Here is a 12,076-nt window from a genome sequence, read left to right on the forward strand (position 1 = left end):
TGTTCCAACCTCTTCCCATCTCCAGGGGCTTTACCCAGTTGGGTAAATCCCTCTGCCGCTGATTCCAGAAAGCCCCTCTGTACATTCACATCTCTCCACCACCCTGTCCTTTCCTTCCCTCCTCTCTGTTCCCCTTGCTCAGATGGAGCCACAAGCCCCTTCCAGGTGCCAGTCACAGTGAGTCACAGTACTGGCCCTGGGCATGCACTCCCTGGTGGCTCTTGCAGCCCCGGGAGTCTGAAACCACACGTGCAACACCTCTCACAAGACAGAACCTACGGAGGGAGGGCCATAGGAACGGATGACCCACCCGGGGGCTTCAGGCCCTTGCTCTCCCCCATCCTAAATACGTGAATGCTTCACCTGAAACCTATCGTTGAGCACACATTAGCCAGACTGGAGAGGAGAGTGAGAGAGATAGTCTAGGTAGAAAGAGCTTCCACATCAGGGGCTGGAAGACGGACATAAGGAAGCTCTGAGTGTTCACAACCCTGAGAGATGCCCCCTGGCAGGGGCCTTGGGGCCATCAGGGGCCTGTCCTCTCAAATGTCCTTTTAGCTAGACTAAGAATCAAACTGACTTAAAACAGATTAATAGGAGAAAATCAAATTTAATAGCATATAGATGGGGAATCTCTACACATATGGAAATTCAAAAGACATCCAGGCAAAAGGAAGCACGTATGTCCTCCTGAACTGAGGGAGAAGCGGGTAGGGGCCTGGGACTCCAGAGCAAAGTCATGTGCTTCACGGGACGATAAGAAAAAAGGCAACTGGAATATGTGCGTATAAGTGCAAAAAAAAAAAAAAAGAAAAGAAAAGAAAAAGAAAAAAGGCCGATGTTCGGTAACTAGATGGGTCACTCTGATAAAATTTAGCTCTGGTTATAGCCTTTATGCTGGAAAAGACCCCCAATTTGGATTCTTCTAGGCAGTTCGAGGAAGGGCAGAGCCTGCAGGGTCTTGATCGCCTTCAGCTCTGAAAAATCTTCATGCCAAAGTGGCCTTTGTCAGGATGGCCTGCCCTTGCCCCCTAACAAGCCCCAGGCTGAGTGGTGGATAGTGGGCAAGGAAGTGGACAGGAGCCTGATCATATGGGGTCTTAGGTGCAAGGGCAAGGATTGATTGGTTGGTTTTACTTTTCTTTTAACTTTTTAAAGATTTTATCCATTCATTTGACAGAGAGAGAGAAAAAAAGAGAAAGCACAAGCAGGGGGAGCAGGAGAGGGAGAAACAGGCTCCCCATAAAGTGGGGCTCGGTCCCAGGACCCTAGGATCATGACCGAGCCGAAGGCAGATGCTCAACTGACTGAGCCACCTGTCCCATGATTTTACTTTTTAACTATTTACCTTGAAGGTAATTGGGTAATAAGAAGTTCCTGAATTTCAACCCAAAGGAAATGTTAGGATTTGATTGCATTTTTTTTAGATCTCAGTGATTATTTCCTTGGGTTGATCTCCTCAAAGGAAAAGCCTGGTAAATGAATCCCTTCTAAATCTGTTCTGTGATCTCCAAATCCTATTTCTGCCCATTTTCTGCATCCGAGGACACCAGTACTTTACCTGCGCAGTATGTACTACAGTAAATCCATATTTGCAAGGAGAGCACTGGCCCTGAGAGGTCATCTGTCAAGGTCATCCAGCCAGGAAGGGACAGAGTGGGGGTCTGAACCCCACCCAGTATGTCTCTTTCCAAACTCAGGGCTATGTCTACAACGAGGGCATGAACAAGATGATGACCAAATGTGGGGTGATGACCCACCTCAGAGGTCCCACGGTAGAAAAAGCCTGTCTCTGTAGAGATCTCCCTGCAAGTGCTAGAGGGGAGAAAAGTAAAATCCCACCTCTAACGAGCAAGCGGCTTGGAGCAGCAGAAGCTCCGCTCTGCCTGTGTTTGCATACTAATGAGGCAGGGACGCCAGTGGCTAATTAACGAGGACCTGACCTTCAGGGTTCTCAGGATGCCAGCTTTTGTCCACGTTTTTTCTCCTTCAGAGAACACTGAGCTGGGTCCTGGACCGGATGCAGCACAAAAGGGCCTTTCAGGGCCTCCTATGAATGAAGCATTCTGTTCCCACCACAGCTTTTTAAAGACTTGGGGAGAAAACAGAAACCCAGAAGGACTAAGTTCTGTTCTTCAAGGATGGGCTGGTGGTGTGCGGCAAAGTCCCAGGACAGGCCTGCCCTGGGCCGGGCAGCGGCAGCTGGCTGCTCGGAGAGCCCGGGGGCTGCCTGGGCCTGCACTGAATCACGTTCCCAGCTCCCACGGTAAATTATCACCCTGGGTTTACAGCTAGTAAACCCAAAAGGAGACTGGAGTCACCGGGATGGCTCTGGTCCAGATGCACCAAGAGATCCAGATCCTATTCTTTACAGTCCCCAGAGGGGTCCATAGAAGGCTCAGCCTGGGATTAATGCCATGTTTTTTTTTTTTTAATTTTTAAAAATTCATTTATTCATAAGAGAGACACACACACAGAGAGGCAGAGACATAGGCAGAGGGAGAAGCAGGCTCCCTGCAGGGAGTCTGCTGTGGGACTCGATCCCAGGACCCCAGGATCATGCCCTGAGCTGAAGGCAGAGGCTCAACTACTAAGCCACCCAGGTGCCCCAATGCTGTGGGTTCCTCTGCTGGAGGGTCTGTGGCAGGGAGAGACGTCAGAATAATACAAATGGCTTTTAGAGCAAGTGATAAGATACTCATCTCTGCTTATAGTAATAGAAATGCAGATTAAAACTACAACCAGATATCATTAAAAAAAGGAATCTATCTGATTGGCAGAGATCCAAAAATGTGAAGCACATGTGTGTGGAGGCAGCAAGGCGACTTACAGCCTGTGGGCCAGCCACAAAAGCATCCCAAATGGGGAAGGCATGTGGGCTTCCACGAAGCACCTCCACTTGTGGGAAATGATTCTATATATTTATTTATACATTGTGCACAAAGAAAGGGGTGCAATTCATTGTAATTTTGCTCATAAAAGATTGGAAAAGGAGTGTGCATGGCAATGGGGATTGATTCAAAGAATTGTGACACATTAATGCAATAGAATTCTAGATCCTTAAAAATATAAGGTAACCCCATATGTCCCCTTATAGGAAGATCAAGAAGATACATAGTGTTAACTGAGGCAAAGCAAGGTACACAGTGATGTGGGGGGAAAGAGGCTAACTGTCCACATTTGTATATGGACAGAATATGTCTGCAAGGAGATAAAAGAAACACATCATGGTGGTAGTTACCTCTGACAGGGAGTCTGGGGAGTTGAGGGTTACCTCAGCTGGGAGGCAGACTTACACTGGAGGCTTTTTTATACCATTTGAATTCTTATCATAGGGGCATCTGGCTGGCTCAGTTGGTAGAGCATGTGCATCTTGATCTCAGGGTTGTGAGCCCCAGCCCCAGGTGTAGCGATTACTTAAAAAAAAAAAAGAACTAGGGTGAAATACTTTTACCATATTACTTTTTCAAAAGAAAAGAAAGGAAAAAAGGAGGGAGGAAGGGAAAGGGAGAGAGGGAGGAATAGAGGGAGGAGGAAAGAGAGAGAGGGAGAAAGGAAAGGAAGAAATAAAGTGTAGGTAGGCAAGAAGAAAAAAATGCTTAATGGAAATCCTGCTACACTAATAAGATTTTGGCTTATATCTTTCTGTTTTGTTTTTTGTTTTTTTTTTAGATTTTATTTATTTCTTAGAGAGAGAGAGAGAGAGCACAAACAAGGGGAGCACCAGGCAGAAGGAGAGAGAAGCAGGATTCCCACTGAGCAGGGATCCCAATGCAGGGCTTGATCCCAGGCCCCTGGGATTGTGACCTAAGCCAAAGGCAGATGCCTGACTGACTGAGCCACCCAGGTGCCCCTAAGAGTCTCCTTTTGATTCTTCCAGAAACAGCCAGGTTTCTGCTGGAGCCCAGCCTAATGGATGAGTTCAACCTCTTTGCTCGGCGTTCCTCTGCCCCAGGAATTCCTGCTCTGCTGAGACACTGTCACCACCACAATCCTCGCCCCAAGCCCCAAACCGTCCTGTCGTGCCTCACTGACTGCAACTGTGGGAACGGGCTCTTTATATGAGCAATGTCATCTTCAAAGTGCTTTTGATTTATTCATTGGCCACGATTCACATTAGGTTGACTACAGATCCCACACATGCCAACAGAGGAGGGCTGATGTCACTGGTCTTGGGAACAGCTTGCTGGTACCTCACTGTGGAGAGAGGCCCTGGCTCTGAGTGCTAGCCGATCCTGGGAGAGGGTCTCAGCTTCACCACTCTCATGCATCTCTGGGGGCTTAAGTTTGTTTGGTCTGTGAAATGGGGGTGATAATAGGGTTGCCAAGAGGACTCAACAGATGTAGTGGCTGATGTGGGGTGGCTGCTCCATAAATGTTGGTTCCCTTCACACTCAGAAGTCACTTCCTCCACTGGGTATTCCTCATCATCTTTCCTCGAGCTTTCAGAACATTCCATCCTCTTTTAACTGTGATCAGTTCTCTGCCTTGTATTAGGGTGAGTTGTGCCCCTGCTGTGGCTGCTAACTCATCGGGCATGGGGCTTATGTATATGGCATCATTATACCTCTCTCAGTAGGAAACCCGGGGCCCGGTGTGAAATTCAGTCAATGTGTGCATGCCCGAGAGGCAGCACCAGTGCTGTACAAGAGCAAGGGCCCTAGAGCCCCACTCTCTGGGCGCAGCCCCAGTCCATCATTAATTAGCTATGGGATCCTAGGCGAGCTACTTACCTCTTCATGCCTGGGAGTACCGATCTGTAAAACAGGAATGATTAGTAACAGCGCCTACATCATAAGGTTGTTGCAAAGATTAAATAAGTTAATGTGCATAGAACAGTAGCTGCCACATGGTAAGAGCTTTATAGCTGTTGGCTATTATTATATCAGCATTCAGCAAAGGACCTTTCTCCCGGTGTGGCCTCCATAAATGTTAAGCTGAGCTGAAAGACTATATTCCCCACCCTGTCCTCACGAATGCACACACTTGGCAGGTTTTCTGTAATTCTACCATTCCTGATTTGTTCTTTGGAGTTAAGGTATTCTATTTCATTAAAATACAAATGTTGATGTCAAATGTTGGTCCTGACACTTTCTACGTGAAAGGCTTTGTACAGGAATACCACTCTGCGGCCTTACCGGAAAAACGAGGCTGCTCTCCAAAGCATATCGTTAAGAAGCAAGATATAAAACCATGCGTCTAGTGTGCTACTATCTGTGGAGGGAATAAAAGCTGGGGGAAGGGTATGCAGAGGAAGAAGGGACCAACTCATGTGATCACGGGCCGTCTTTAGAAGATCCAGGAAACTGGTCTCAGGAGGGTCTCTACGGAGGGGATCCTATGGCAAGGACTGGGGTGGGAGGGGGACTTTCTTTTCATTGTATATTCTTTAAAAATATATATTCCTTTGGGATGTGTGGGTGGCTCAGCGGTTGAGCATCTTCCTTCGGCTCAGGGCGTGATCCTGGGATCCTGGGATCCAGTCTTATATTGGGCTCCCTGCAGGGAGTCTGCTTCTCCCTCTGCCTGTGTCTCTCATGAATAAACAAAATCATATATATATATATATATATAATTTTGTACTGTGATGAAATATAAATAACTTAAATGTTACATTTTTAACCATTTGTAAGTGAACAATTCAGCAGTATTAAGCACATTCACAGTGTTGACTACTTGTCACACCATGTCCAGAACTTTCTCCTCATCCCACACAGAAATTACACCAATTTAACAATAACTCCCTGTTCTGCCTCCATCCCCCATCCGCCCTTGGTAACTTCTACTCTCTCTATGTATTTCCCTATTCCTGTACCTTATATAAGTGGAACCATACAATATTTGTCCTTTTGTGTCTGGCTTATTTCACTTGGCTTTAATATCTTCAAGTTACCTCCACGTGGAAGCATGGAGGCATTACTTTTTATGGCTGAATATTATTCCCTGGTATGAATTTTGTTGATTTGTTCATTCTTCTGTTTGATTTATCCATTCATGTCTTGACAGCTACTTGGGTCATTATCACTTTCTGACTATCGTGAATAATGCTGTGTTAACACTGTTGTACAAATGTCTGCTTGAGTCTCTGATTTCAATTCCTCGGGTGTATCCTCAGAAGTGGAATTTCTGGATCATATGGTAACCCTTTGCTTAGTTTTTTGAGGCATCCTCATACTGTTTTCCACAGTGGTGGCGCCATTTTGCATTCCCACCAACAGTGCGTGAAGGTTCCAATTTCTTCACATCTTTGTATATATGCTTTTATATCTTTTAATTTGGTAGGCTATCCAAGTATTATCTCTTCATTAATAAATTAAATATTTCAAGAAGCCATCATTCTGAAGAGGTTAGAGGGCATGAGTGGAAGGACAAGACAGAAATGATGAAGCAGGCAGCAGCCCTCTAGTCAGCAGGAGTGAGTGATTGAAGAATCAGATTGTTGAACTGGAGTAGCGAATCTGCATTATATGGATTGCATTGTCACATCCCCTCTTTGGGATGTGGTTTTCTGAGCTCCTTTCCTGCCAGATCTGCCAAGAAACCCACACAGATAGGTCATAAAAGAAGTGTGGACAACATGCCCCTCCAGGTAGATTCTTGGTTTGCAACTCCTACCTCCCCTGTCTGCTGGCTTCCACTGGCGTAGGTGATGTAGGAGACTGGAGGGCAGGAGGAGAGAACGGTGAGAGTCTTGATTGCTCAGCTTCCTCCTTGCGCTGCCACCTCGATGAATGCAGCTCCAGCCAGGTGCCCCTTCATTGGGCTCCTGAAACATAGCTCCCTTCCCTGGGGGAGGGTAGGGAGTGGTGTGTCAGTTTCCCAGGGCGCCATAACAATGTACCATAGACTGGTGGCTTAAACAACAGAAATTTACTCTCTCACAATCCTGGAGGCTAGTGGTCTGACATTAAAGTCTCTGTAGGATTGGTTCCTTCTGAGGGCCATGAGAGGGAATCTGTTCCGTGGTCTTCCCTCACTGCTGAGGGTTTGGTGGCCATCTTTGGTATTCCTTGGCTTCAGAGTCATTGCCCTGATCTCTGCCTTCATCTACACTTTGTGAGTCTATATTCAAATTCCTCCCTGCTTTTTTTTTTTTAAGTTTTTATTTATTTATTTGGTGTGGGGAGAGAAAGAGCTCGTGAGCAGAGGGGAGGGGGAGAGGAGGAGGCAGATTTCCTGCTGAACAGGGAGCCCAACTCAAGGCTCGATCTCAGGACCTTGAGATTAAGATTGTGACAGGAACTGAAGATAGATGCTTAACCGCTTAACCGAATGAGCCACCCAGGTGCTCTAAATTCCCCCTTTCATAAGGCCACCATTCGTATGGATTATGATACCATAATGACCTCTCTTAAACTTGATTATCTCGGCAAAGACCCTCTCCAAATAAGGTTACATTCTGAGATTCTAGGGGTTCAGACTCTAACATCCTTTTTTGGGGGAGGAGGGACACAATTCAGTCTGTCACAGGTGGTTACAACTTCCCCTGCTGCCTCCTTGCCCTGTGTTGGTTTCCCAAGTGCTACTATACCTCTGTAAATAGTCCCTTGGTTCAAGTTTTCACAATCCCAGTTGAACACGCCTTCTGTGTCCTGCAGGGACCCGTCCAGCCTAAGCATTTTAGGCAGTTTGCTTTTGTCTATTCTTAAAAAAAAAAAAATAGCCCTGACTTTTGGTTCCTGGCGTTGTTTCTGGAGAATTCAGCATATGAAGGGAAGTACTTCTGTGTGTGTGTTGGGAGGGAGGTAGGGTTCAAGCTAATATCACATCTGCAGTCTCCTCAAGCAAGAACTCATGGTAAAATATGCTCTCACATCCTAAGGAAGCCTTGAAGGGTACACCTGGGGACTTTAAGCATGAAGAACCCATGGAAGCATGATGATACATCTTCAAGTACCCAAAGAGCTGACATGGGAAGAGTCATGAAGGCAATCTGTCTGTTTCAACAGAGGCTCTGAGCTCTACATGGCTCAGTAGAGTATCATGAGTAAGAGATTACTTATGTAAGTTTATATAAAAGATATGTATATATATAAGATAAACATATTTATATAATAATATAAGTAAGAGATTTCTGAGAATTCTGTTTAAAGATACTGGCCTTCATGTGAGTTGTGGGCACAGTAAGTACTCAAACAAGGACTGGATGGTCAGAAGCTGAGGCTGGTGATCTCTCTGCCCTTTCCTACTGGGAAATGCCATGATCATAGAAATGAGACTTGGAATTTCTTTAGCCTGCTCTGCCCCCTGAAGATATGGTGCTCAGATCAGCAAAGCTGCACCATGCTCTCAGCTACAAGAATTTATACCAAGGTAGGAAACTCATACTTCCAGAGCAGATGCCCCAGCAGTTGGCTTCCTACCCAAATGGGTAATTACTAAAGCTGAGTCAAGCTTCAGCCAGCGTCTGATGCTGCCCACACCCAGGTATGGCTCCAGGGGGCTATAAACAGCTTACTCCTTGGAAACTGGAACAGACTCCAGCTATCAGCTTTGATCTGCACCCCGGGGGGCAGGCTGGGTCAGGAGCTGGTTCCTCTGCTCCCTGGGTACTGGGCTCACTGGATCCTGCCATGGCCTTCTCTAAATTCAAAATCATTTGAAGCCTCCCGGTCCTCGTTGCCTTGGCAGAGCTGGCTTGTTACTGTCAGCACAGTTCTGGTCACACCTTCCGATCTGTACCATTTACCATTGTGGGCTTGGCAGGTAGAGATGAAAGCAGAAGGAGTTTTCCATCAGTCACGACAGCAAAAAGGTTAGAGAGTAGATTAGTAGGTTTAAAAAAATCATAATTTACTTAAGTTAGAAGTTTCAGAATCAGATGCTTATGCTTCAAACCAGAGAATGTTGGAAAGAACATCAACAAAAATTCATTGAAATTTTTTTTGAGTGAATTTTTTGGCAAGGCTATTGTTATATTTGAATCCTGTTAGACCAAATCTTACTTTCCTAAAGAGTCCTTAAATATAACTTATGGAATAGGTCTTTACAAAACTGAAGATGTGATACACAGCATTGCTTTATTGTTGTTTATGTATTAAAAATATGAAGTCCTGATCCTCATTTGTGTGCAAATGGTAATCAATCCCCCATGGCTTCCCTTCTCTTGGGGAGTCTCTGGCTTACCCAGAATCATATTTAGAATCATGTGCAGAATCTCAAGTATGGTCTTGTGGGTGTCATGGTGCAAAATATGGTGCTTATTGGTACAAAACCATACAATCTATTTTGAATTTCTCAGTGGGGAGAAGTTGTGTAGGCCAATACCATAGGATGGGAGAGATAAAGCGGGGTAATGAGAGAGAGTCCTCTCTGGGTGGGGTGGGGGGCATTGAGCTGAGATCTGATTGACTGTGGGAGCCAGGCTTGACAAGATCTGGAGGCTGAGCCTTCCAGGTGGAAAAGACTATAAGGTGCTGTAGTAGGTCCTGCCAAATAAGTATGTACAATGTGATATTTATTTATTTGAATTAGGCCATCATTCATTCATCAGATATTTAAAGAGCATCCACTACGTGCCAGGAATTGTTGAGGATGCTTGGATGATGTTAGGCTGGGATGTTTCTTGTAGATAGAGCAAGAACATTACATGGAAGTCCTGGTGTCTTTTGCCTCTGCTGCCTGGCTCTGATTCCTGGGCTGGCATCTCAGCTTCCTCCAGAGAGCCAGCCTGCTTGACTCCTTAACATGTGATGAAAGGAGCTTGGGACACCTGGGTGGCTCAGCGGTTGAGCATCTACCTTTCGCTTAGGGCATGATCCTGGGGTCAGGGGATCGAGTCCCACATCGGGCTCCCTGCGTGGAGCCTGCTTCTCCCTCTGCCTGTGTCTCTGTCTCTCTCTGTGTTTCTCATGAATAAATAAATAAAAATCTTCAAAAAAAAAAAAAAAAAAAAAAAAAAAAAGAAAGGAGCCTGACCCAGGATTTGGCCTGTGGTTCTCCAGAGATGGACAAATCTCTTTGATTCAGGCATTCAGGATGAGGAAGTTCACTTTTTTAGCAAATAGAAGTCACATTCTCCATGATTAATTCTCACTAGGGATAAAGCCATATTATTGCTTTAACCTGCCTGACTTCTACCTCTTCTTTCTCTTCAGATGGTGGTGGGGGGAATTTCTAGTTATTGGGCTTCCCTATCAGAAGTGGCCAAGACACCTGTAGAGCTTGTATTTGTACATGGACAGCCAGACAAAAAACTAGTAAAGAAATAAATAAGATATTCTCAGAAAGAGATAAATGCTTTGAAGAAAATGGAGCAGATAGGGAGAGACAGAGAGAGAGAACGAGGGAGAAAGAAAGAGAGAAAGAGAGCTGGGGCATGGGGCAGGCCTCTCTGAGGAGAGAGATATTGAGTTGAGACCTAACTGACTTGCAGGAGCCAGACTTGGTAAGATCTGGGGGCAGTGCATCCCAGGTGGAGGGAGCTATAAGTGCAAAGGTCCTGAGGTGAGGCCACACTTGGTGTGTTGGGATGGTTCAGAGACACCAGAGCTCTGTAGACCAACTTAGGGTTTTAGGTTTTATTTAACGTGTAATGGGAAGTCATTGAAAGACTTAATGTATGGGAGTGATTTAAAAATCCTTTTTTTTTTTAAAGATTTTATTTATTTTTTCATGAGAGACACAGAGAGAGAGAGAGAGAGAGAGAGGCAGAGACACAGGTAGAGGAAGAAGCAGGCTCCATTCCATGCAGGGAGCCTGATGTGGACCCGATTCTGGGTCTCCAGGACTGCACCCTGGGCTGAAGGTGGCACTAAACCGCTGAACCACCTGGGCTGCCCTCTTTAAAAATCTTTTAAATTTAAATTTAGATTAAAATTTTTTTAAAAAAACCTACTTCCTAGATGCATAATTTACATACAAGAAAATTATTTAAAATGTAGTATGTTGAGGTTATTTTAAAGATTTTATTTATTTATTCACAAGAGACACACAGAGAGGAGCAGAGACATAGGCAGAGGAAGAAGCAGGCTCCTCGCAGGGAGCCCGATGTGGCACTCGATCCCGGAACCCCAGGATCACGCCCTGAGCCAAAGGCAGACGCTCAACCACTGAGCCACCCAGGTGCCCTTGGACTGGGGTCCTGTAAAGGCAGGTTCTGGGGAAACGGGGTGGGGAGGGGCTATAGATCTGCATCTCTACAATCCATAGACATCCTCCACTTGCACACTACTTTATTTTAGTTTTTAAAATATTTATTTATTTATTTATTTATTTATTTATTTATTTATTTATTTGGAGAGAGAGAGAGAGAGCACAAACTGGGGTGGGGGGTGGCAGGTGGGAGGCAGAAAGAGAAGGAGAAGCAGACTCCCTGCTGAACAGGGAGCTCAATCTGGGGCTTGATCCCAGGACCCTGAGATCATATTCTGAGCCGAAGGCAGACGCCAAACTGACTAAGCCACGCAGGTGCCCCTCACACTACTTTATGTTAAAGCGTGTGTGTGTGTGTGTGTGTGTGTTTAATACAAAAGTACAAGCTTGCTGTGAAAACAACAAACATCACAGTGCACAAAAGAAAAGTCACAAGTCCTCCTCCAGTTGGCCTCCTGCCCCAGGCACTCTCCAGAAGGCAACCCCATGACCGACAGTTGGAGGCCTTCTGTCCCGAAAGGCCCTCTCACCAGGCACACCCCTCCTCCAGGCCTGTTATCCGGAGTCCCAAGGTACATGAATCTCTGTTCTTTACACCTGCACACCCTCTAGTGGGGCTGCTTCACATAGCAAGGTGAGGACTTGGGGGGCGGGGGAGGGGACAGAGAAGTCAGCATTCCAAGACAGGTCTCACCTAGTTCCCACCACACCTGGTCTAGCTAGATGGGTTCCCCGCTTCCCCTCCCCCAGGGCTGAAAGGAACTGGAAATAATGTTACTTGCTTAAAAAAAAAAAAAAGGACATCACATTTATTACACATTTATTATAACAACCCTAACAAGTCAAAGGCAGGCTTAATATAAAAAGCCCATAATAATCATAATAACCGTTTATGGGAACCCTTATTAAGGCAGGACATTGTTTTACTTATATTAGTTTGTATAATTATCACGACACTCCCCAGAAGTAGTACTCCAGATAT

The 12,076-nt window shown here is 45.6% G+C and overlaps 1 protein-coding gene across 4 annotated transcripts in view; it reads right to left on the bottom strand.

Annotated features, from left to right (window-relative positions):
* The window catches only part of LOC112929632 (metallothionein-4), a 34,577-nt gene that overhangs the window by 18,571 nt on the left and 3,930 nt on the right, over positions 1-12,076 (bottom strand). For 2 of the 4 annotated variants that reach the window (XM_026011781.2, XM_026011780.2), the window contains exon 2: positions 6,616-6,786. Coding sequence is in view for 1 of the 4 variants with exons in the window: in XM_072750197.1 (XP_072606298.1) it covers positions 4,734-4,741 (8 nt within the window). In the remaining 3 variants the exon portion in view is untranslated. Of the gene's footprint in view, positions 1-4,733; positions 6,531-6,615; positions 6,787-12,076 lie in introns of all 4 variants that reach the window. The other 2 variants (XM_072750197.1, XM_072750198.1) reach the window with 2 other exon arrangements.

This window comes from Vulpes vulpes, chromosome 2, assembly GCF_048418805.1.
Source record: "Vulpes vulpes isolate BD-2025 chromosome 2, VulVul3, whole genome shotgun sequence".
In the NCBI taxonomy this organism is placed as follows: domain Eukaryota; kingdom Metazoa; phylum Chordata; class Mammalia; order Carnivora; family Canidae; genus Vulpes; species Vulpes vulpes.